This window comes from Thalassophryne amazonica, chromosome 7 (assembly GCF_902500255.1).
Source record: "Thalassophryne amazonica chromosome 7, fThaAma1.1, whole genome shotgun sequence".
Taxonomy (NCBI): domain Eukaryota; kingdom Metazoa; phylum Chordata; class Actinopteri; order Batrachoidiformes; family Batrachoididae; genus Thalassophryne; species Thalassophryne amazonica.
In genome coordinates, this window is record NC_047109.1 from 50,280,132 (window position 1) to 50,307,407 (window position 27,276).

The following is a 27,276-nucleotide window of genomic DNA, read 5'->3' on the forward strand; positions in this document are numbered from 1 at the left end:
TTATAATTTAGTTTAACCACCCACAACCCACCTGTAATCATTCACAATGCTATTTTTTATCACCAGGTCCACTTGACTGGAGGATTACTTACACTGTCCGCAGATATAACCACTATCTGCACATCTACCAAGGGCTTTTTCTTGATTTAACTATATTTTCAGTAATTCCGCATTTAAGCTACTTTCTTTAAGTACAATGCCCATGTGTTGCACATCAAAATGTTCAGAAGAATCTCCTTTATGAATGTAACATATATTCATTTGTTCAATTGCAAGTCATTTAGGGATTCCTCCATCTACAGTCCATAATACAATCAGAAGACTCAGAGAATCTGGAGAACTTTCTACACGTAAGCAGCAAGGCCAAAAACCAACATTGAATGCCCGTGACCTTTGATCCCTCAGGTGGCACTGCATTAAAAACCGACATCATTATGTAAAGGATCTTACCGCATGGGCTCAGGAACACTTCAGAAAACCATTGTCAGTTAACACAGTTGCTACATCTCCAAGTGCAAGTTAAAACTCTCCATGCAAAGCAAAAGCCATACATCAACAACATCCAGAAATGCAGCCGTCTTTTCTGGGCCCGAGCTCATTTGAAATGGAAAGACGCAAAGTGGAAAAGTGTGCTGTGGTCTGATGAGTCCACATTTCAAATTGTTTTTGGAAATCATGGACATCGTGTCCTCCGGACAAAAGAGGAAGAAAAGACAACCCAGATTGTAAGCAGCACAAAGTAGCCAGCATCTGTGATGGTATGGGGGTGTGTTAGTGCCCATGGCATGAGCAACTTACACATCTGTGATGGCACCATCGATGCTGAAAGGTACATCCATGTTTTGGAGCAACACATGCTGCCATCCAAGCAATGTCTTTTTCAGAGACGTCCCTGCTTATTTCAGCCAAATGCCAAGCCACATTCTGCACGTGTTACAACATCGTGGCTTTGTAGTAAAAGAGTGCAGGTACTAGACTGGCCTGCCTGCAGTCCAGACCTGTCACCCATTGAAAATGTGTGGTGCATTATGAAGAGCAAAATACAACAACGGAGACCCCGAACTGTTGAACAACTGAAATTGTACATCAAGCAAGAATGGGAAAGAATTCCACCGACAAAGCTTCAACAATTAGTGTCCTCAGTTCCCAAACGCTTACTGAGTGTTGTTAGAAGGAAAAGTGATGTAACACAGTGGTAAACATACCACTGTGTCAGCTTTTTTGAAATGTGTTGCAGGTATCCATTTCAAAATGAGCAAATATTTACACAAAAATAAATCAAGTTTATCAGTTTGAACATTAAATATCTTGTCTTTGTGGTGTATTCAACTGAATATAGGTTGAAGAGGATTTGCAAATCATTATATTCTGTTTTTATTTACATTTTACACAACGTCCCAACTTCATTGGAATTCGGGTTGTAGAAGCATAAATTGGGCTTTCGGATTTTAAGGTACCACTCCGCAGCAGACATAGGAAAAAGAATGACTCGACCAAATTTAGCCTTTTTAATGCACATAATGCCAGGTGATTTTTTAAGGTAGGTGCTTATTTTTGTCAGACGAACTTTTGACCATTAAATGGGGTTAGGGTTAGGGTTAGGCCATTAAATGAGGCAGGAAATGTGTAAGCCTCATTGGTGCTGGGAATTTTAAGGTAATTTAAGGAATTTTATGGTAATTCCCCATATATCGTCCGGTGCCTCCTGAGTGTAACTAATATGTTACATACACAGACTTTGCCCATTTTATATATATGTGTGTGTGCATGTGCGTCATGTGTGTGTAGCAGATTTTGTCCATTTTCATAATAACGGACAGCATTCGCTGGTCCACCAAGAACCATTATATGTAGGCTTTACTATATATATATATATATATATATATATATCATAATAATAGCCAAGTTGGCCTCTGTGTGCATGTATGAGTATGTATTTTGGGGCAAGGATGAACGCTGCGAAAATGGAAAGTTGATAGGACTCATATTTTTGGAGAAATTAGTGATATTAGCTAACAACAGCAAACAATGGATGTTGTGCTGCAATGTACCACAGGAGCTTGTGGTTTAAATGTTGTTGTTGTGGTTTATATTAGTGTAACAGTGTTGTTAGTGTTATTGATTCATTGTGTTTTTGTAGTTCAATTGGTTTAGTCAGTTTTGTGAAATGTCATGTTGCCATTACCATGAGTGGGTTAAGTGTCATGTTGTCATTTCCATGAATGAAACGAGTATTGCATTTGATGCCTTCCTCCACTATCTGTGTTCGTGGCTGTGTAAAAATAAAGCACCTGCTTGCAAGAGAATGCAGAAAAGACAAAAAGGTCTGTGTGTGTGTGCGTGTATAACTTAGATCAGTGTTTTTCAACCTTTTTTGAGCCGCGGCACCCTTTTTATATTTACAAAATCCTGCGGCACACCACCAACTAAAATAATATTATAATGCTATTACCTCTGGTTTTGCGCAAAACCCAATTATTGCAATAGAAAATCGATACAGAAAACATCGCATTTCGAAAATCCTCAAGCATTTTGCGCTCTAATCTCAAGTAGGGCTGTCACGATTAGGAATTTCTGGAGACGATTAATTGTCAGACAAATAATTGCGATTGACGAATATATTGTCTATTTTTTTTATTTTTTTCCCCTTCTTTATATTCTACTATTGTAGTATAATTACACAACTCTGGAAGAACGTTTGGTTTCTGTAAGTGGAGAAACTGGGAATGGTGCACCATTTTTATTTTTATCTTCATTTTACATACAGTCCCAACGTTTTCTGATTTGTGGTTGTTTCTGTTGCATTTCTGAAATTGTTTCTCCTCATCAGTCACGTTTTGTGCTTCAACACTGCATTAAGCTTAAGATTGAACAAATAAATACCTTTGGAAAATAACAGCTGTTAAAGTTCAGAGTTCTCACCTGCTTTTTGTGATCTCTGCGTCTGAACAGTTTTTTTTGTGGCTCTCAGTTCATTCATATATTCTCATTTTTTAAATATGTTTTTAAATATATTTGACCATTTATTTCATCTCATGATCTCATAAATTCAGCATACGACGCACACATGGTGAGAACAGGACGGTAACGGCAGAATCACACCTTTAGAGAAAGTTCAGAGAGAAGTAAAGGCAGCTTCACGTTTCCGTTTTGTTAACGTTCACTTGGGTTAAAATCCTCTCTCTGCTCCGCGCTCGTTGCGCACTGAACGTGTCGCGCCTACATTCAGGAATCTCCCTCACCCACCCCCTCCCTCGCAGTCTGCAGCCTGTTAACTCTGCGCGCGTGCACACACAGGCACAGACACACACACCGACAGCTCCGCATTTTAGAGGGCTTTTGAAGAAGACGGTACTGTTTTAATCGGCCGTCAGCCTCCTTGTTATTGTCCCACCTTAAGACGAGAGCGAGGCTGCAGCACGTTTGACATCAGATTCTGAGTCGTTTTATGCTTTGTGGATAAAATAAATAATTCACGGTAATCGCGAATATGAAAAATAATCGCGAATATGAAAAATACCCACGGCACCCCTGACGATCGATCACGGCACCCTAGGGTGCCGCGGCACCCCGGTTGAGAATCACTGACTTAGATTACAGACCAGCTTGGGAGAGCTGACATCAAGGATGAATGCCGCCAAAACGGAAAGTTGCTAGGACAAATATGTTTGGAGAAACTACAGATATTAGCTAATAGCACTGAACAATGGATGTTGATAATTACATTCTGGACTCACATGGCATTCCAGCAGGGGGCAGTAAATCATCTGTATATTAAAAGCGTGCATGCATGCGTACAAGCTTGATTTTATTCAGTAAATTCAACATAATTACGTAATATAACTGTAAATGCTTTAAAAATACATGGATGACACAAAAAAGTCAAAACTTATTTCCATTGTAGTAAAAATCAATTGACAAAATATAAGTAATATTAAAATAAAATAATAATAATAACAATAATAATAACAATAATAATAATAATAATAATAATAATAATAATAATAATAATAGGAGAGTGTATATGATAACAAGAACCTAAATAATTTATAAATACATTTAGACAGTAAATTAACATAAAAATTCTGTCCGGAATTAGTTTGGTTTTTAATCAAACCATAAGTCAAACCTCTTTTACTGTGTATGCCTTTTGCCACACATCAGGGGATCTGTATGCTGTGAATGTAAATGACTGTTCCTTACAGCAGTGGGCAGGTGCACAAAGACATAAGCTCTGACTCATTGGGTTGGGTTTGTAATCGCCTTTGATTCTACTCAGAAGCATAGGCGGTGCTTAAACTCAAAACTGGCTTGTCAGTAGCTGACAGTGTACCGGAGTCAATCCTAAAAGTTAGCAGTTAGCCGTTAGCCGTAGCTTCCACAAAATCAGTTTATTGTTATAAAAGATAACTTTTCAGTTAGTGGATTAGCAGTTATCGAAGCTAACTTTTTGGTTAGCTGTGCCCACCACTGACTGATAGATAGACAGACAGACAGATAGATAGATAGACAGACAGACAGGGGCAGAGATTAGACCTTGACATGTGATCTTGACCGTTTATCAATTTTCAAGATTAAAATAATGGTCCTATGGCCATGCAGGAGCGAAATAACAACTTGCATGCACATCTGTCCATTGAAAATGTAGATTTAAAAAATATGAAATACAATGTGAATGCAAGTACAAAAAGTATTTAGTCTGCCCCTGACTGTGCAAGTTCTCCTACTTAGAAAGATGAGGGAGGTCTGTAATTTTCATCATAGGTACACTTCAACTATGAGAGACAAAATGAGAAAAAAAAAAAAAATCCAGGAAATCACATTGTAGGATTTTTAAGAATTTATTTGTAAATTATGGTGGGAAATAAGTATTTGGTCAATAACAAAAGTTCAACTCAGTACTTTGTAACATAATCTTTGTTGGCAATGACAGAGGTCAAACGTTTCCTGTAAGTCTTCACCAGGTTTGCACACACTGTAGCTGGTATTTTGGCCCATTCCTCCATGCAGATCTCCTCTAGAGCAGTGATGTTTTGGGGCTGTCCTGGGCAACATGGAGTTTCAACTCCCTCCACAAATTTTCTATGGGGTTGAGGTCTGGAGACTGGCTAGGCCACTCCAGGACCTTGAAATGCTTTTTACGGAGCCACTCCTTTGTTGTCTGAGTGGTGTGTTTGGGATCATTGTCATGCTAGAAGACATAGCCACGTTGCATCTTCAGTGCTCTCACTGAAGGAAGGAGGTTTTGGCTTAAAATCTCATGATACATGGCCCCGTGAATGTCTGAGAAATTGAGCATGAACCGGACATGCCCCAACATGTCCTGTGAGGCTTCATCACGGCGTTGCTTTGCGCCATGCGGCTCCGCCTCGATGCGCGGAATTCCTCCACACGTCTGTCTCAATGTGCCAAAAAAGTGCTGATGTACACGTCTTCCGCAATTCCTGTGCTAGTCAGACGACATACCGGATCAAGACAGCGTCCAGTTTAGAAATGAACAGCACATTCCACTGTTACAGGAGTTTTTGTCATGGAAAGAGGAGCGGAGGAATCCCGCGCGTCGCGGCAGAGCTGCATGGCGCAAAGCAACGCTGTGATGAAGCCTCACAGGACATGTTGGGGCATGTCCAGCTCATGCTCAATTTCTCGGATATTCACATGACTGAAAAGCAACCGGAAGCCGTCTGAAAGCCACCTGAAAGCCGTCCTGAGACACCAACATGGAGGTGGTTTTGTCCCGCGCCATGAACGGCATGGTGGCGCATTCATCCGCTTCTTTTTCCATGAAAAAAACTCCTGTAACAGAATGTACCAAAAAAGTCTTGATGTCCACTCCTTCTGCCTTTTTGTGAAAGTCAGACGACGTCCCGGATCAACAAAGCCTTCACGTTGGAAATGATCTGGTTGTTTCAGCGGGGTGTCAGCCTGTCGATCGGCGCTCGGAGCGCGCCGCGCTCTCAGACGCTGTGGGTGGTCTTTAAACCGGCTGGGGCACTCCTTAATCTGTGTAATCCCCAGAAAATCGTCCCTGAAAGCCATCTGAATTTTCCGAATGGTGTCCACCTGGAGGTCTCTCACAGTTTCAAGAAAAAATTGATGCAGCAAAGCTCCAAATCATTCCGCCATTTCCTTAACGACAAGGGGGTGGACCAGTGCTCACTCAAAGCCTGCTCACAGGCGAATGACGCAACCGACAGGCGTGAAAAAACTCACGCATGCGCACGAAGGTTCAAGCTTGGCTGATGTAAAAACATATGAATCAAATCCATATATTTTTTGCATAAAATAAAAAGGTCCGATACTTTTCTAACAGACCTCGTAAATTCTTTAAAAATTCTGCAGTGTGATTTCCTGGATTATTTTTTCTCATTTTGTCTCTCATAGTTGAAGTGTACCTATGATGAAAATTACAGACCTCTCTCATCTTTCTAAGTAGGAGAACTTGCATAATAAGGAGCTGACTAAATACTTTTTGGCCTCACTGTATAATGTATAAGTATTCACCTCCTCCAAGTCAGCACATATTTATACACCTGTAATAGCAATAGTACATCAATAGCAGCTTAGGTTGGAAATCAATAGCAGCTTAGGTTGGAAAGCAAACATTCTCCATCATCACAATCATCTTACAGATGGCATCAGGTTTTCTTTCAGGATTGTTTTTCTAATTTCATTATATCCCTCCATGCAACAAACATCCCAGGGAAAAATGAAGAATCCTCACAGCATGATGCTGCCACCAGAAACCTTCATGATCAGAATGGAGTTTTTACAATGACGTTTAGAGTTTGACTTTTGTCAGATATCCACAAAAAAAAAAAAAAAAAAATCAGTTGGGTTTTCATTAAAACATTTTTCTGTGTGCCTTCCTTGCAAAGATGAGGTTAGAGTCTAAATACCATCTTTTAGCTTTTTTGGTGCCACTCTAACACAAATTTGTGGCGAGGTAAAAAAAAAATTCTGTCCTTGTAGAAAATAGAGCTTTACTCCCATAGTATTGTCATTGCTGTCCTACTGGCTTCCCACTGTAGTGTCCACACATGGCCCATCTGTTTATAGAACAACCTACTGTAGCCATATTTCAGTGGCCGGCCACATGTAGGCTCATCACAACAAAACTGAGTATTAAGTCTCAGTCCCACCGAATAATAAGCCATGAATAATGAGCCACGCATGGGTATGTAGTGACTATTCGAAGAATGACCCACGTTTTCATCTATCACGTATCCACTACTAAGGTGCCTCTATGTGCCTCTCTGTACCCAGCATGTTCCACGTAGCAGCCTCTAGTGAGCCATGACTGATCGGTCATTAGAGCCTCGGATGGCTCGTATCAGCCCCGCTAAGCATGTACAGCCACGTATGACCCATGTGTGAGCCACGCAGTGCCGTGTAGTGCGACATTGGTGTACAACCGCATGTTTGGTCCTACCCTCCGCCCCTCCCACACTCCTCCCGCACTTGTTTCCACATGGAGCATGAAGGAGAGGAAATAAAGCGTCCAGATGAAACAGTCTTCTGTGATTCCAGAAGCGATTAGAGGTGTTTTCAGCATCCAAGGTTTGGCAGGAAATGATTATAATCTGCTCCAAAATAATTATTTTATATACAGCGTTCGAAGCACAGAGCAGGTGGAATTGTGTTCACAAGAGGGCAGCTGCTCCAAAAATAGCCTCTCAGGTCCTGCGTAGTTGCCAGGTGCACGGATAATGGGCTTTTAGCAGCCTCGTAAGCACTATGCACATGCTTCTATAATCCTCGTTAGTGATCGTAGTAGTAACTCGTACACAAACTTCCCCACGCTGTTGTTGCTAAATTTTGAACATCTTGAAATTAGCCCACGCTCAGAGAGGAGCCTCATTAACTGAAGATAATGCCTCTAAGAGCCACGAAACTCCCACTATAGTTGAATAAACCCTCTCGTAGCAAAAAAAACATGCTCATTATTCATCCTTCATTATTTGGTGGGACCAGGGCTTTACACCATGCAGTCACAAATAGGCATGGCATATATCCCAAATCACTGTCATCACCAAATGTTCTTAGAGTAGCATGGCTCCTTTGGGAGACAGGACTGTGTGTGTGTATGGATTGGATGGATGAACAAGAAAGAGACTGACAAAGAAAAGACAAAAGATTTCTAACTATGGTTGGAGAGCTGAAACAGAAACACTAACACAAAGAAACAAGAAAAAAGCCAAAACAGCCGCAATTACTGATTTGACCATCAATCAAGAACTCACTCTATAAAAAGAAATAAAACAATCAACTTAATGAAATAGAGTCTAGCCAGGCTGCTGGACACTGTGTGTGTGTGTGTGTGTGTGTGTGTGTGTGTGTGTGTGTGTGTGTGTGTGTGTGTGTGTGTGTGTGTGTGTGTGTGTGTGTGTGTGTGTGTGTGTGTGTGTGCACCCAACACACAGACAATGACAGAGCCAGACCATGCCAGCAAGCAATCTTTGTATCCAGTAAAGTACATAAAAATCAATTACATTTCCAAACCTCATCATTACTTGAAGACAAAGTCTGCCTGCCTTTCTTTCTTTATAAACTGTTCAATAACACAATTGTTCAGTCTACAGCTGCTGAGTGAATACAATTTGTTTTCTTCTCCTCCTTCAGCCACTGTGTTTTAAAAAGCAGAACTAAGCTACAACCCCACTGTGTTAGTGCCCATGTCATGGGCAACTTACACATCTGTGATGGCACCATCAATGCTGAAAGGTATATCCAAGTTTTGGAGCAACACATGCTGCCATCCAAGCAATGTCTTTTTCAGGGACGTCCCTGCTTATTTCAGCAAGACTATGCCAAGCCACATTCTGCACATGTTACAACAGCGTGGCTTCGTAGTGAAAGAGTGCGGGTACTAGACTGGTCTGCCTGCAGTCTAGACCTGTTGCCTATTGAAAATGTGTGGGGCATTATGAAGTGCAAAATACAACAATGGAGACCCCAGACTGTTGAACAACTGAAGTCGTACATCAAGCAAGAATGGGAAAGAATTCCACCTACAAAGCTTCAACAATTAGTGTCCTCAGTTCCCAAAAGCTTATTGAGTGTTGTTAGAAGGAAAGATTATGTAAAACAGTGGTAAACATCCCACTGTCCCAGCTTTTTTGAAACATGTTGCAGGCATCCATTTCAAAATGAGCAAATTTTGCACAAAAAAAAAGTCTATCAGTGTGAACATTTAAATATCTTGTCTTTGTGGTGTATTCAATTGAATATAGGTTGAAGAGGATTTGCAAATCATTGCATTCTGTTTTATTTACATTTTACGCAACATCCCAACTTCATTGGAGTTGGGGTTGTACAACTCTGTAAATGCGTGGCCATGCAATGATGTTGACGTGCACCTGACCCTTTGAAAGTTCTCTGTCGCATTGGTGGTTAATGCAATTTACCACAGGAACAGTGACTTTTCCTGGATCAATTTGTCCCTCAATGAGCTCCACTTGTTTATACAATCATCAGCCTCCAAACCAATGTTTAAGGTACGTGCAATTTCCATGAATTATGGGTCATTTGATCATCTTTGTAGTTTTTAGACTCCGTGTTGTAAAGTTAGCCATATTTGCGGACCTTTCTGCCAAACATTCCTCTATTATGCAAGAGGAAGGCGTGAAAACAAAAAAATCACCAATCACAGTGTTTGCGGAGTCTGTTGTTTAGCAGGTGCATGTCAGACGACAGAGAGGGTTTGTAGGGATGCAGACGGCTCTGATTTAAAGCAGTTGTCTTTTGTTCACCACACCCAATATAGTATATTTTTTCAGCATTACAGCATTAAGCAAGAAAAACAGAAGAAATACTAAGGTGATCGCCAGTCACAAGCCCTAAGCTTCACTAAAAGACCCAGAATTTAGATCAAGTTGAGGCCATGGCCCGCTCCGTTTCTGAACAAAATGAATTTAAAAGGGTAAAAAGCACAATAACATACTATGCCAGCCATACAAAAGGGATAATAAGAGCGTCTTAAGTCTGGACTCAAAAGTCTCTACAGAATCTGACTGTTTTATTGATGCAGGGAGATTATTCCACAGAACAGGGGCACGATAAGAGAAAGCTCTATGACCCACAGACTTCTTATTCACCCTAGGGACACAAAGTAGTCCTGCACCCTAGAGCCCGGGCCGGTACATAGGGTTTAATTTGGTCAGCTAAGTAGGGAGGTGCCAGTGTGTGAACAATTTTTATAGGTTAGTAGCAAAACCTTCAAATCTGATCTCACAGGGACAGGACGCCAGTGAAGAGATGCCAAAATTGGTGTAATGTAATACCAATATGTATACCAATATGTGCCCAAGGGGTGCTATATAAAGGGAGAAAAGCAGGGGGCCTAAGACACATGCTTGTAGAACCCCAAATTCCATGTCACTAAGGTGAGAGGTAGTGTTATTGTCTACAAAACACAGTTAGAACGACTGGTCAGGTATGATGTCAACCATGCAAGGGCACTCCCAGTAATCCCAAAATGATTTTCCGGCCTGTTGAGTAGAATATGATGATCCACGGTATTAAATGCAGCACTGATATCTAAAAGCACCAAAACCGTATTGGTGTCCAAATCCATTGCAAGCAGAAGATCCTTGACCACTTTATTGAGAGCAGTCTCTGTGAAATGATATTTTCTAAAAGCAGACTGCAGTGGCTCAAAAACATTATTCCTTTTGTTTGCCACACCCCTTTCCTGAATATTCCATCACACCTGTGCTTTATTTCTCATTACCTTCGCTATTTTACACCTTTGTTTTCCCTCTTGTCTTTGCCATTTCATTGTACCTTTGTGTTGTTGCTACCAGCCTTCTCATAGACCTTGATTGTTGTTAATGCCACACTGTGTTTTTGAACGATTTGCCTGATGTTTGACTTCTCATGTTTTGAATACCGCTGCAGATTTTTACCTGCCTTTCCATGTACCGGACTCTGCCTGTTTTAGGAGTAAACTCTTTTTCTCATCCCACACCACTGTGTGAGTCCTGCATTTCTGTCTGCCTTTTTGTGCCCAAGATCATGACAAGTGCAGGCAACAAGCATTTTGTTAATAATTGCTAGGTCTTGAATAAAGACCTGCCTCGTTTAGGCACTGGGTCTGAGCAAAAAATGAACACCCGAGCTTTTAATCAAGGAAATATAGTAGCCACTTTCCTCAAATCGGCTACTGTCATTGCTGAACTTCTTTTTGTACCCCTGTTGTGGCTGCCCAGACTGTTCCGTCCAGTACATGCAAGGGGTTTTTAATTGAAATGCATTACGATGGGGTGGTACGTTTTGTCTGATGTGAGCGAAAATCCATTATAAAAATCTGGTATATATGGTGTTTATTACATGGAAAACTATTCAAAAACATTGGTACCTTTGCTTTTGTCCGGTGAGTGTGAGTATGTGGTTTATACGATGACAGTTCAGGCGGGTTTTACTGTAGTGGATAAGTATTCACAGTGCTTCACTTTTTCCACATTTTGTTATGTTACAGCCTCATTTGAAAATGGAGTAAATCCATTTTTTTCTGTTAAAATTCTACTCACAACACCCCATAATGGCAACATGAAAAAAGTTTTTTTTTCTAATGTTTGCAAATTTATTCTGAAAAAAAAAAACAAAAAACTAAGAAATCACGTGTCCAAAAATATTCACACCCTTTGCTCAATACTTTGCTAATGCACCTTTGGCAGCAATTACAGCCTTACGTCTTCTTGAATAAGATGCCACAAGCTTGTTGCACCTATCTTTGGGCAGTTTTGTCCATTCCTCTTTGTAGCACCTCTCAAGCTCCATTAGGTTGGATGGGAGCTACGGTATTCGTGGATTACCACAGGCATTGATGGGCCTTAAGATCTATTTAAGAATGACTTTTTCTTCTGATCTTACTGGGTCAAACTCAATATCATAAATGTGTAAATACAACAGTTTAGAATCAATATGGATTAAACATGGTGAAAGGGCTGTGTGCAAGTCAAGAATAAAGTGGTGCAATTTTGAACAGAACTAATCAAAAGTCAATACGACACAGAAACATCTTTTATGGTCATGCTGAAACAAAGACAAACAATATGCATAAATCAGTGTCAAACATTTAAGGTGGAGGTGTTGCACTCTCTGAGTGCCCCTTCTAGTTTAATTTAGATCATATAGGCCTGAAGTCTGTTTTCACACTAAAAAAGGAGGAAGGACGCTGCAGTTTGTTATATGATCTATACTGCAGCTCTCTAACAGCTGCAGTCAGCAGTACTCCATCAGCTAGTGCATTTGTTGGCGAGATGCAAAGTAAAGAAATGTGTTTTGGCAGCAGTGACTCCATCATGTTTTTAAGTCTCGGGAGACACGGTAAGCCGTACTTCCACAAAACGGACACACCAGGGGGTGAGTGCTTGTTCGCCACTTCACCTACTGAGAGCTATATTTGTCTATTATTTGGTGTTGACAAACTCCCAGGTGCCATCAAAAGCAAATTAGTCAGTCTCGCACTTCAGCAGTCATTATTTTTCTTAGGCGACACGAGCTGCAGAATCTCTTGCGGAGGACAGGACGGAAGGGACGGACTGGCTCTGGCATGCAAGGGAATGGATGGTAGATGTGTTACTGTGAGAGAAAGGCAGGATGGAAGCAAAGAGAAAGAGAAGAGAAGGAGAGAGTGAGTGTGCCCTGTCCTCCTTGTCTTTGCAGGCAGCTGTCTCAGCCTCCAAAACCATTAGGCCTGTTTGTCCTCTCCTCTAACCCATTAAAGAAAGCAGACTGTGGAACACGACATAATATATAATCTTGCTGCTAACAAGGAAATCCAGCTCTTAAATTGCCTTTCGCTGTTCTGTCACCCCTCCAAACCTTACACACACAAATGCTGTCAATCAGCGGACCTTTGCTTAAATTCTGAAATGCACAACCTGCTCACAAGCGCATGTGAAGTAAACATTAAAAAAAAAGACGTTAAACACCCCGATTATTCCTGTCAGAGATTAGCGCCGCCGTGGTTCCAATTGAAGAATATACCGGAGGATTATTAGTGCAGCTACTGAGCTGGAGACGATTATTCGCAGCTGTGGTGGCAAAAGCGCATGTGGCGCGACGAGCGACAACCACGGCGATGGCTTCGGCTGCATGGCAATGGTGCAGCATCTTTTACTAATGTGTTAACAACCACACATACACACACAAACCCCCATGTGCACACACACAAAACTCCCCCCACACATCTTTCCATCCTTCCCTCCCGTTTGTCCTTTTGTCGAATGAACTCTGCGACATCCCTTTCAAGAAGGTGCGAAGGTACTTAAAGAGGGCACAGGATGACAGGATATAGTATATCTTGTGAAAGAGATACAGCTACGAAGAAGGAGAACAGCATCAGAAAGGTGGGGAGGAGGGGTGGTGGAGGTGGTACAGAGATGTTGAGTCAGGTATTTAATGTGGATGAAGCCGTTAGTGCTATCGTGGGCTTTTCATCCCCAGCTGCACCTATATGTGATGTAAAGCAGCTCTCACCCTCTTCTCACCCCCCCCCCCCCCCCCACCACCGCCACCACTCCCCCACCCTTTTTTTTGAAGCTGCTGAGCTCTCTGGTCCTGCACGGCACACTTCCCTCCACTTGGTCTGGAGTTGGCCCCAGGCTCTCCTGCAATAGCCCGTAAATACAGCTCCATCAACCACTTATGGCTTTTGAAGAAGGCTGACTCCTGACCATCAAAGATAGTTGGATTTCACCTCAGAAGCAAGAGAAGGAGTGCCCGAATGAAAGCCGGGGGATAACGGATCAGGGATTCTGGTCTACCAGACAGTATAACCACACTCATTTTTTTCACCCCTTGAAGTAATATGAGCCAGTTCAGATTGTCAGGCCACTTGATTTCTCTGCAGCTCTTATCCATTCCCATTATGAAAACCACCGTGGAGGCTCAGTGGTCTGGAATCAGTTTGAAACAGAGACACACAGGCTGCCTGAGATTATCATTTGGAAGAGACCAAAATGTGCCGGCTGTGCTAACTGAGCCTAGAGTGGACTTTAAACTAGAAAGGTCCACTTCACCTGGATCTCTTATACATGCTTAATAAAATCAGGGTAATTCAGGTTGCCCGGGGTAACTACAGCCTTCTGTTGTGCATGCTTGTTCTTTACATAACAAAGTCAATTATGGAAAATACCGGTCCTGGTGGCATCTCACTGCATGATATCAATTTTAAAATCCAGACAGCTTTTGTGGAAATTACCACATTAACAACAATTGCAAAGAAACTGGTGTTCATCTACATGGCACGTGTGCATTTGGGGCATGTCCAACTTCACTTTGGTATTTACACAGTGGATATAATCTGATGTTAAAATTAGGTTCAGGGTGCAAAGAAATTGTAATTAAATAGTGGTTAAATAATTAATCATGCATGTGTTTTGGGCATAGCGTGAATTACAGCAATCACACTGTTATTTGTCATTACCTGTACATACTGGGTGCTCTGGAACCTGGCACATTGCTATTTATATGGTGGACACGAGTCAGAGGCTTTCGGGGGAATAACTGCATCAAAGGATATGAGCAAATAATTTGCAGGAGCAGCTACCAAAGGTCCCTGAGGTGAAGCCATGCAACAGTAAGTTGAACTTTCATTTGTGTTTACTGTTATTTGGTTTTTAATTTCAGTTTTAAATTCAGTTTCAGTGTAGACTGATGTGCATATGCTCATGCCTGTGTTACAGGCATGAGCATATGCACATCATTGTCATATAAAATGATAAAAAAACAAAAAAACAATTCAATTTTAGACCTGGTTTCTGATGATCTATCTTGCCATTGTCACCTCTTTCATCATTATAGTAATAAAAATTAACAATAATAAATTTTATTTATAATGCACCTTTCATTAATAAAACTCTCAAAGTGCTCTCAAAAATCAACAACTAAATAAAACCAAGGATAAACAAGAGATTAAAAATAGAAAATCTCAAGATAAAACAGTCAGCAGAATGGAATAAAACCTAAATAAATCATAAAAAAAAACAAAAAACAAAAAAATAAAACACCAAGACGCAACAGTTCAAAATTACTGAGACCTGTAAGAGGCCTGTCTAAACAGGTATGTCCTTAGGCTTTTATTCAAAGCTTAAACAGTTTGTGTCACCTTTAGATGGTCAGGGAGGGAGTTCCATATCTGAGGGGCAGCTGAATAGAAAGCCCTGTCTTCCATGGTGTGACTTTTTGTGCGAGGGGGACGGAGAAGATTAGTGTTGTATGAACAGAGGGACCGGGAGGATGTGTGGGGAGTGAGGCGGTTTTTGAGGTATGTGGGGGCATTGCCATGGATGGATTGGTGGGTGATGAGAGCAATCTTAAAATGGATTTTGTAAGTGATGGGGATCCAGTGAAGATTATGGAGAAAAGGTGTAATGTGTTCCTGTTTACATACTCATCAGAATTCTAGCTGCACTGTTTTGAATATATTGGAGCCTTTGAAGGTTTTTTCCCCCAAAATCAAAAAGAGCAGAGAGTTACAGTAGTCAATCTTAGAGGAAACAAAGGCATGGAAGGGCTTTTCAGCATCAGTGAGGGTGAGGGAGGAACAGAGCTTAGAGATGTTTCTGAGATGGAAGAAGCAAGTCTTAAACAGGTGGTTGATGTGATTATCAAATGTGAGGTGATGGTCCAGTCTCACACCAAGGTTAGTAACGGTAGTTGAAAGCGGGATGTCTTGACCGGCGAAGAAGGTGGAGGTTAAAGTGGATGATTGGACCTGATGGGGGGTGCCGACTAGAATGGCTTATGTTGTGGAGCTGTGTAATTAAAGAAGGTTTTGACTCATCCATGCCTTTATCTCCTCCAGGCAAGAAGTGAGGGTGATGAGTAGAAGAGGGAGTAATAATTAAGAGAAGGAAGATACCCGAAAAGAAGAGGGGTTTGGATCTGCCCTTAAATACAGCTGTGTCATCAGCATAGCAGTGGAATGACTTTCCACAACTCAGAAGTATAAGCCTTCGTATTTGTAGACATGGTAATGAATATCCAGATAGGGCGGCACGGGGCCTTAGTGGTTAGCATTGCTGCCTCACAGCAAGAAGGTCATGGGATCACTTCCCAACCTTTCTGTATGGAGTTTGGATCTCCCTGTGTCTGCATGGATTTCGTACGTGCACTCCGGTTTCCTCCCACAATCAAAAACATGCTTATTTAGGGTCTGCTCCTTTCTCTGTCCTTGACCAATGCAGCGTCTCTACATCAGGAGTTGGTCCCTGGGCACTGGACTGTGGCTGCTCACTGCTCGTAGTGGTTGGATTATCTCTAACTGTAATTAGGATGGCTTATATGCAGAAGACAAATGTATGTATGTTGTATGTATGTATATGTACAATGGCAATAAAGGTTCTATTCTATTCTATTCTATTCTATTCTCTTCTAAGACCAACATGCCCATAAGTGCACAGATGAAGGCAAGTAGACTTAATACTTACACAACATTGGGGATGGGTGTGAAAATGACAACTGTCTTAGTTGGAAAGTGTAAAATAGGGCCCAAGGTGTTTCAACCTCCTCTAGAAGTATAGTTAGTCAAATGGAACAGGGCCAGTGGAAAGCTGAAATGTCTACCTCTGAAATTCCAAAAGCATTTTTTGCTGCTGAACAATCACATACTCCTTATCACACACCTATAAATACCCTAATTGCTCATCATCATCACTGTCTTCTTAGTGTGCATTAAAAAGAGAGAGAGCTCCTTCATCAACGCTGCACCACCAGCGTCCATTTATTGGTGCGACGTCTGCAGTATGTTGGTGCATGTTTTAATGGATGGGATGTCTGATGATAAGGCCCTGATGGGATGGTGTATTTAACTGAATGAGACAGAGTGCCTGTATCTCTGTGAGGGGGTCAACTGATGGATTCTGCTGAGAGGAAATGGGCGTGATAGATTGTATCCACGCTTTAGCGAGATGAGGAAGGTGGCGCCTGAGAAAAACAAGTGCATCACTATCTCTGTGTGACAGAATGGTCCGGTAACTAAAAGCAAGTCGAAAGACTTTCAACAAATCTGTGTCTCACCTCTGTGGGAGTGCAACTACGCGAACCTCACCATCGTGCACCCATTCTGAACATGCACACGCACTCCTCTCCTCATTGTGCCTCCCTCTGGTTTCTCGGTGCAGTGTTGGAGTAATGGGGACAGATGGTTGGCAGCTTCTTGCTGTTTCGTTGGGCTCCTCTGCCCCTCCCTTCCGCCACCACCCCTGGTCGCCTGCAACTGATGGCTTGGTTGCAGAGACTCCCACAGAATAGCAATGTGGCCCCTATCTCTTTCTCTGCAAGCTGAGGGGCTAGTTGGGGGGAGTGAGACTGAGAGGAGGCAGTGCGGTGGTGGAGGAGGCTGGAGAGAGAGGATTACTGCTGACAGAGGAGAAATGCTGTAAGGCTCGTACGTAAGTAAGGACAACTGCGCAGAGTTTGTGATGTAAAGGTTCTGTTTTCCTGTGTTCGTGTGCAAGACTGCAGGTGTATGTGCACGTTCCCTGACTTGTTCTTCTTTTCCATTTTTTGTGCGTCTGTGGGAGTGTGATCACGACTGGACGTGTGTAAGCCCGAAGGCCTTCACTGTGCAGGTTCACAAACATAGAAAGACATTACATGCACAACAAGCTAATTCAGGGACAAAAAGCACAGACAAGATTTAAAACAGAGCTCTAAGCTAGCCCGGTGCTGTCTGTCCTCAAAGTACAGCAGCACAGCAGGTTGTGTATTTATTGAACTTACAGTATAATTACATTGTGCACAGGACTTGCTCACACTGACCTATTTATTATTGCTTGTCTTGGTGCTTCACTTTAACTGAGCTGCTGCAGCTGAGACAAACCCACTCTTGTTCAATAAAAAAGGTGTTTGAACAATGAATTGACAGTGATGAAATGTCAAAAGGACAAAGTACAACCTAACATCAGTTGGGGGGGGGGGGGGGGCGTGGAGTCTATCACAGCAGTCATGAGCGTGAGGCAGGGTACACCATGGACAGGACACCAGTCTGTCACAGGGCCAAGTTGGGATGGTGGAAAATACAAATAAAATAAATAAATAACAATTTTCTGGTCAGTTTAATTTAATTTGCTAATATACACCATGTGATGGACTTGTGGCCCATCCGGGGTACACCCTGTATCTCGCCCACTGACCACCGGTATAGGCTCTAACCCCACTGTAGCTTTTGATTGGAATAACCATTGAACAAAAGCACAGACACCTTGGTTCATCATTTACTTGCGTGACCTTAGGCAGAAGGCTAGAGGTTTGGAATGGAAATGTCGTCGTTCCAAACCAGAGGTGTTCCACCTTGCATGACGTGAAGCTGTTTTAGATCATAAGCATGCTCTATTGGCTACAAAGCAGGCCTATTACTCTGAATTGATCAACAAAAACAAGCATAACTCAAAGTTTTTGTTTGATACGGTGGCATTTCTTATGCATGGACAGTCACCTGTTGGTCATTCTCCCTTTTAGCACAGGACTTTCTGAACAAAAATAGAAGATAATACAATGAGCACATCTCAGCATACTTTGGTCCACTCGTACCCAGCTATTGAGGTGGGGGCTACCATTGACGTGCTACCTAGATTTATAGAATTTAATAGTATTTCATGAGGTGTGCTGACGAAATTTGTGATGTCTACTAAAAGCACAATGTGTTTATTTGATCCTATACCAACAAAATTGTTTAAGGATCTGTGGCCCATACTTGGGCCGACTGTGCTGGAAATAGTTAACTTTTCATTCAATTCTGGATCTGTTCCAAATTGTTTTAAATCTGCAGTGGTTAAACCATTACTTAAGAAATCCAATCTCATTCCTGATGTATTGAAAAATTATAGGCCGATATCAAATCTATCATTCTGCTCTAAAATTCTGGAAAAGGTGGTTTCACGGCAGCTCGTGGGCCACCTTACTGAGAATGATCTTTTTGAGCCATTGCAGTCTGCTTTTAGAAAATATCATTCACTCAGAGGTGGACTCATCCATTACCCAGGCCAAAGTCACCAAGGTGGTTGGAAAGTTCCTGGGGTGGATGAAATCCATCCTGAGTACCTTAAGTCTCTGGATGTTGTGGGACTGTCTTGGCTGACACGCCTCTGCAACATCGCGTGGCGATCGGGGACAGTGCCTCTGGATTGGCAGACCAGAGTGGTGGTCCCTCTGTTTAAGAAGCGGGACAGGAGGGTGTGTTCCAACTATAGGGGGATCACACTCCTCAGCCTCCCCGGTAAGGTCTATTCCAGAGTACTGGAGAGGAGAATTCGACCGATGGTCGAACCTCGGATTCAGGAGGAGCAGTGTGGTTTTTGTCCTGGTCGCGGCACACTGGACCAGCTCTACACGCTCCATCGGGTGCTCGAGGGTTCATGGGAGTTCACCCAACCAGTCCACATGTGTTTTGTGGATCTGGTGAAGGCGTTCGACCGTGTCCCTCGGGGCACCCTGTGGGGGGTGCTCCGAGAGTACGGGGTCCGGGGTCCTTTGCTAAGGGCAATCCGGTCCCTGTACTACCGCAGCAGGAGCTTGGTTCGCATTGCCGGTAGTAAGTCAAACCTGTTTCCAGTGCACGTTGGCCTCCACCAGGGCTGCCCTTTGTCACTGGTTCTGTTCATTATTTTTATGGACAGAATTTCTAGGTGCAGCCAGGGTGTAGAGGGGGTCTGGTTTGGGAACCACAGAATCTCGTCTCTGCTGTTTGCGGACGATGTGGTCCTGTTGGCTTCATCAAATCAGGACCTTCAGCATGCACTGGGGTGGTTTGCAGCCGAGTGTGAAGCGTCTGGGATGACAATCAGCACCTCCAAATCTGAGGCCATGGTTCTCGACTGGAAAACGGTGCTTTGCCCTCTTCAGGTCGGTGGAGTGTCCTTGCCTCAAGTGGAGGAGTTTAAGTATCTCGGGGTCTTGTTCACGAGTGAGGGACGGATGGAGCGTGAGATTGATAGATAGATCGGTGCAGCATCTGCAGTGATGCGGTCGCTGTATTGGACCGTTGTGGTGAAGAGAGAGCTGAGTAGGAGGGCAAAGCTCTCGATTTACCGATCGTTCTGCGTTCCGATCCTCACCTATGGTCATGAGATTTGGCTCATGACCGACAGAACGAGATCGTGAGTACAAGCGGCCGAGATGAGTTTCCTCCGCAGGGTGGCTGGGCACTCCCTTAGAGATAGGGTGAGGAGCTCGGTCACTCGGGAGGAGCTCGGAGTCGAGCCGCTGCTCCTCCACGTCGAAAGGAGTCAGTTGAGGTGGCTCGGGCATCTTTTCCGGATGCCCCCTGGACGCCTCACTGGAGAGGTGTTCCGGACACGTCCCATTGGGAGGATGCCCCGGGGAAGACCCAGGACACGCTGGAGGGACTACATCTCTCGGCTAGCTTGAGAACGCCTTGGGGTTCCCGCGGAGGAGCTGGGGGAGGTGTGTGTGGATTGGGAGGTCTGGGCGGCTTTGCTTGAGCTGCTGCCCCCGCGACCCGACTCCGGATAAAGCGGAAGAAAATGGATGGATGGATGGATGATCTGCGAGCAATAGACTCGGATACCGCTACAGTCTTGGTGTTGTTAGATCTCAGTGCTGCGTTTGACACCGTTGATCATCATATTCTGCTTGATAGGTTGGAAAATCATTTCGGGATGACTGGAGCTGCCCTTGCATGGTTGACATCTTATCTGTCTGGACGTTCCCACTGTGTTTTGTGCAATGACACTACCTCTGATTTTAGGGGCATGAAGTTTGGGGTTCCGCAGGAATCTGTTCTGGGCCCCCTGCTTTTTTCCCTGTATATAAAACCACTGGGAACATATCACGGCATTTTGGGGTGCTTTTTATTGCTATGCTGATGACAGTCAACTATACGAGGTCTATTAGATAATAAACTGACCCTTTTATTTTTTTTTAACTATATGGATTTGAATGACGTGCGAATACACCAATCATGCTTGAGCCCTCGTGCGCATGCGTGAGTTTTTTCACGCGTGTCGGTGACGCCATTTCCCTGTGGGCAGGCCTTGAGTGAGATGTGGTCCCGCCCTCTCGGCTGAATTCCTTTGTTTCACACGCTGCTCGAGACGATGCGCGTTGCTTTATCAAAATTTTTTCTGGACCTGTGAGGAATATCCGAGTGGACACTGTTCGAGAAATTAAGCTGGTTTTTGGTGAAAGGTTTAACGGCTGATGAGAGATTATGGGGTGTTTCTGTCGGTGTAAGGACTTCCCACGGAGCGGGACGTCGTGCAGCACTTCCAGGCGCAGTCGTCGGCCTGTATCAACCTGAAAACATCCTAATTTAAGGCTTAATTCACCCAGGACGTCGTGAGAGAACAGAGAAGATTCAGAAGAGGCCAGCATGAGGACTTTATGCGGACATTCCACTGTTTAAGGACATTTTTTAATGAAAGACGTGCGCGCCGAGTCGTTTCCGTGACGACTCGATGAATCTGTGTGCGCCGCGACAGGAAAAACCGTGTTGAAAACCATTTGTAAAATTCAGGCGGCTTTTGATGGCTTTCAACAAGTGAGTAACTGAGAAACTGTTTAACAGCTTGGGCATGTTCCAACTTGCCCGTTAAGGTTTCCAACGGAGGTGTTTTTCCTGTCGCGACCCCCCGCGGTCGGGTCCGGCCCGACATGCGACTCTTCCCGCACGTTCTTTCATTACAAAATGTCCGTTAACAATGGAATGTCCGAATAAACTCCTCATGCCGACTTCTTCTGAAAGTTCTCTGTTCTCTGACGACTTACTGGGTCAACAGAGCCTGAAATGTGGAAGTTTTCAACTTGAAACGGCGAGACGCTGCCGCCTCGAAGCGCAGATCGCCATCAGGCACCGTGGGCCGTCCTTACGGCGACACTACCAGACCAAAATCTCTCATCAGCCGTTAACATTTTTACAGAAAACCAGCTGAATTTATCGACTGGTGTCCACTCAGTTGTGCCTTACAGTTTTGAAAAAATTTTGATCAAACAAAGCAGCAGTCTCTGAGCCATTCCTAAACAATGAAAAAAATCGACGAGAGGGTGGACCACTCCTCACTCAAAGACTGCCCACAGGCGAATGACGTAACCGACAGGCGTGAAAAAACTCTCGCATGCCCACGAGGGTTCAAGCATGTCTGATGTAATCACATGTGATTCAAATCCATATGGTTTTTGAAAAAAATAATAAGGTCGGATACTTTTCTAATAGACCTCGTACATGCCGAAAACTGCTAGAAATCTTGTCCACATAAAATCTTTAGAAGACTGCCTTGCAGTAGTGAGAAGTTGGATGTTTAGTATCTTTCTGCTTTTGAACTCTGATAAGACTGGAATGATGGTTCTTGGTCCAGCAAGATATCGGCATCAATTTGATCAGCTAGCGCTTAACCAAGGTTCATGTGTTATACATCATACTGACAAAGTGAGAAACCTTGGGGTAATTTTTGATCCTACATTGTCCTTTGACCTCCACATTAGGGACATTACGAGGACTGTTTTCTTCCATCTAAGAAATACAGCGAAGATTCATCCCATCCTATCTATAGCTGATGCTGAGACTCTGATTCATGCTTTTATTTCTTCCAGATTGGACTATTGTAGTGCTCTGTTTTCTGGTTTACCGCAGTCCAGCATCAGGGGTCTTCAACTAGTTCAAAATGCTGCTGCCAGACTTCTGACATAAAGCAGAAGGTTTGACCACATTACGCCGGTTCTGGCGTCCATTCACTGGGTTCCGGTCTTGTGGAGATCAGATTTTAAAATGTTATTATTGGCCTACAAAATTGTTCACGGACTGGCACCCCTTACCTGGCCGGCATGGTTGAGCCCTATGTACCGGCTTGGGCCCTGCGTTTACAGGGTGCAGGTCTATTGTGCGTCCCTCGGGTGAATAAAAAGTCAGTGGGTTCCAGAGCCTTTACCCACCATGCTCCAGCTCTGTGGAATGATCTGCCTGTACAGATTCTACAACCAGCATCTGTGGGGACTTTTCTATCTCTGGTGCAAATTTGGTGAGAATCTGTGAAGTAGTTCTGAAGTAATCCTTCAAAGCCTATATAAAGGGAAATCTTGATCTAGAATCCGGATCCGGATCCAGATTACCTCCAAAATTCAGTGGAGCCTTTTGCATGCCCCATTATCTCTATCTGTGGTGAAAATTTGGTGATAATCCATTAAGTAGTTTTGCCATAATCCTTCAAAGGCTATATAAGGTGAAACTTGATTCAGAATCCGGATCTGGATCACCTCCAAAATTTAGTAGCTTTTTCCATAACCTAATATGTATCCATCGTGAAAATTTCATCAAAATCCGTGCAGTAGTTTTGATGTAATTCTGCTAAAAGACAGACAGACAGATAGACAGATAAACACAGATGACTTTATTGCATCCTTGCGGATGTAATAAAAGTTTAGACGCTTAAGCATTTGTTATGTTGCCATTCCTTCTCACAACACTTACAAGACATTTTGGCATTGAGGATACAAGTGAGGAAGCATTTTGAGCATTATTTTGTCTCATTCTTCCTGCAAATACTTCTTAAGGGGTGCTACAATGCAGGGTCGTTGTTGCATTTTTGTTTCAAATTTCTTCACACAGTCTCTAATAGGGACAGGTCAGGACTGCAGGCAGGCCAGTCCAGAACCCACATCTTTTACTTCCATAGCCATGCTTTTGAAATGTGTGCAGAACAGCCCAGTCTCACGTTTTTTTGTTTTTTTTTTGGTGCTGCTGAATCAAACTTGCCGTGAGACCAGGTTGGTGCAGAATGTGGTTTTGAATTGTCTTCTTCAAAAATGCATGGACGTATTTGGAAAAGCTGTCGTCTTGAAGACAACATATGTGGCTCTAAAATCTCAATGTACTTTTCTGCATTAAAGCTGCCATCACAGAAGTGAAAATTACCTTTGCCAAGCATTGACTAGACCCTGGCTATTGGACTGGTTGCCGATAACAGTCTGGATGGTCCTTTGTGTCTTTGGTCTGGAGCACATGGCATCCATTTCTTCTAAAAAAAAAATCTGGAACACTGATTTATCTGACCACACTGTATGTTTCCACTGTGTGATGGGTCATTACAGACACCTCTGAGCTCAGAGACGTTAATCTCACTTTTGGACAACATTAATATAAGGCTTTTTTGGCACAGAAAAAGTTTTAAATGGCATTTATAATATAATTTTGTATTGTGACAAACATTTCTCAGAGTAATCCATTGCCCATGTGGTTATATCAGTTATTGATGAATGGTGGTTTTTGATGCAGTGGCATATAAGCGATCAAATATTAGGTTTGCAAAAATTTCTTCAGATTCTTTGAATCTTTTCACAAAATTATGCACTGTAGACTGAGAAATATGCAAATTTCTTGCCATCTTTCTTTGATGAACATTGTTTAAAACATTTCAATAATTTCCTCAAGCATTTGTTGAGAAGTTGGAGGTTCTCTGTCCATCTTTGCTCTTCAAAGACCCAGCATTTCATGGATACTGCTTTTGTACCAAATCACAATAACAATCATATGTTGACATCACCTGTTTGAACTAACATCATTACATATTTTTATTCTATTCTGTTATTACCTTATTTCTAGCCCTAAATTGCCCTGTCCCACATTTTTTTTTTTTTTTACACGGCAATATAAGTGCATTTGTCATAATCTCACTGCATTCTGACAGCTGTCTAGGAAATCCTATTGTGTTCCACCTACACTGGTACTGCCTTCGGAGATTTAATGCGCACAGCATGTGCACGAATCATTCAGGGTGGGTCGAGGTGCAGTCTGTGTGGTCGGTCAGCTGTCTTCCGCAATCCTTATTCCCTCCCAGTTGTGGCAAGATTTTTTTTGTTTACATTTCGCTTGGTACATTTCGCTTGATAAATATGATGAGGCCTAAAGCAACAATGACATTTGGTAACAACTATAAGACCATAACATCTCTAAATGCCTTACCTGTCTGACATTAGACAGCGGTCAAACTAATTCTGATCAAGAACAAATTCTGTTTAGATCAAATCAGATGGGCTTGAATTCATCATCGAAAATAAAATGGATGTGATGCCACAAACCCATTCACACAAAAAAATGGCTGATTTAAGTCAGAAATAGGCTGCTGGCCTCAGTTAACATCCTGATAGAGTTTGACAGAGTGCACAATGACAGATGCTGACGATTACAGGTGGCGTGGTGGGGATAATTACCAATAATGTGTGGAACAAAACAATGGGATCAAGGGAAAACACAGGAGCATAATTTTAAAATGTGGCCAAACCAAACAGCTGGCTTAAAGGGCAATGGCACGGGCACGGAGCACGTGACGCGAATGCTGATAAAGTTGGAAGGAAAAAAAACAGAAAAACTACCAACACCAAGATAATATCACAGCTGTAAACAAGTGTGAATCTGATGATAAGCAACAACATGGACTAACTTACATTTCTGGTCTTTCCAGGTGACGGTGGGCTCAGGCCGGCCCACTGCCAGGCAGAAGAGGTTTACGTTCTCTCCCTCATTCACCGACACATCCATGGAGATGTTTACGATTCTGGCCGGCACTGGAAAACAAGACGCTGATGTTAGAATAAAACTTTAAAACTTGCCTCGTATTTCATAAACTGTTGCCACCACTTGACTTTATGGCATATTAAAGTTTGAAGCACAAAGCAAATCCCTGCACAGCAGACAGACAGGCAATCAGCACATTAATGATCTGTGCCCGAGTGCTTACTGAAGTGTGCCAGAATATGCTTGACCAGCTATTTAGAATGCAATGTACTGCAAATGTGCCTCAAATTCACCTTCTCCTGACTTCTAATCTAAGTTGATCTCCAAAGAAAAGGAGGACACTTGTAGAAGTTGTAGAAAATCTGCCCCATTGAATAAGGTCTCTTTTGCCCAAAAACTCAAAGACTAGTGTTGGCGCTCATGTAGTTTGTTCAATAACAAGATGGCTCTTGAGTGTAAATGGTCCATTATCATTGTTTTTAATGAGCTCCACCCTGAGATTGCTTTTATTTTTATTTTTTGCAAGATGTCTACTGCAGATCCTATTTTTTTCTATATTGCTAGAGTTGAATACTTGAAGCGATAAAGCATGGATTGGAGTGGCAGTGAAGCTGCAGCCGCTTGATGCACTGACTTGAGGGTGTAATTATTTTGTGCAATATCAAGCTCGGTCTGAAATTGCAGGATGCTTACGCTTGCATGTAAACATGTACTGTAACATGGTCATCTGTTCTGTTCTTTGGACCATGCAGATCAGAGCATTTGTTTGATGGTGGCGCGATGTGACAAGGCTGACGCTGTCGCCTACATTGCTTTCGTTACAGCAAAATGGAACTGCCTGTTAAAGACTTTCAGTTATGTGCTGCATGTGATTTATAACTGCAAGCTGCACAACATGGAGCCCCAAAATATGCATAGAAATTGACACATGCTGGGGGAAAAGGTCTGAGATCCATCAGGCCAAGCATTTGTGATCCAATACATCATGTCACTCAGGATCAGTCAAACTCTCACTCACTTTGCTGTGGACTTGATGACTGAGTCCCAGTCCTGGTTTGGCACTGTTACTGAACCGTTATTCATTCAGGCAGCCTGACAGCTCCCCGCCGCCGCCCCACGATGGGGCGATACCTTGTCAGCACCTCCTCTTTACTGGTTGGTCTGCCTCACACCTTGTTTGTAAAGGCGATTCACTCTAACAAACTACAACCTGAATTCCAATGAAGTTGGGACGTTGTGTAAAATGTAAATAAAAACAGAATACGATTTGCAAATCCTCTTCAACCTATATTCAGTTGAAGACACCACAAAGACAAGATATTTAATGTTCAAACTGATAAACTTTATTGTTTTGTGCAAATATTTGCTCATTTTGAAATGGATGCCTGCAACATGTTTCAAAAAAGTTGGGACAGTGGTATGTTTACCACTGTGTTACATCACCTTTCCTTCTAACAACACTCAATAAGTGTTTGGGAACTGAGGACACTAATTGTTGAAGCTTTGTAGTTGGAATTCTTTCCCATTCTTGCTTGATGTACGACTTCAGTTATTCAGCAGTCCGGGGTCTCCATTATCGTATTTAGCGCTTCATAATGCGCCACACATTTTCAATGGGTGACAAGTCTGGACTGCAGGCAGGCCAGTCTAGTACCCACACTCTTTTACTACAAAGCCATGCTGTTGTAACACGTCCAGAATGTGGCTTGGCATTGTCTTGCTGAAACAAGCAGGGACGTCCCTGACAAAGACACTGCTTGGATGGCAGCATGTGTTGCTCCAAAACGTGGATGTACCTT

The 27,276-nt window shown here is 42.8% G+C and overlaps 1 protein-coding gene across 1 annotated transcript in view; it reads right to left on the reverse strand.

Moving 5' to 3' along the window:
- Positions 1-27,276, reverse strand: part of iglon5 (IgLON family member 5) — a 556,035-nt gene that overhangs the window by 13,170 nt on the left and 515,589 nt on the right. The window contains exon 4 of the mRNA XM_034174134.1: positions 25,408-25,527. Within this exon, the coding sequence (XP_034030025.1) occupies positions 25,408-25,527 (120 nt within the window). The remainder of the gene's footprint in view (positions 1-25,407; positions 25,528-27,276) is intronic.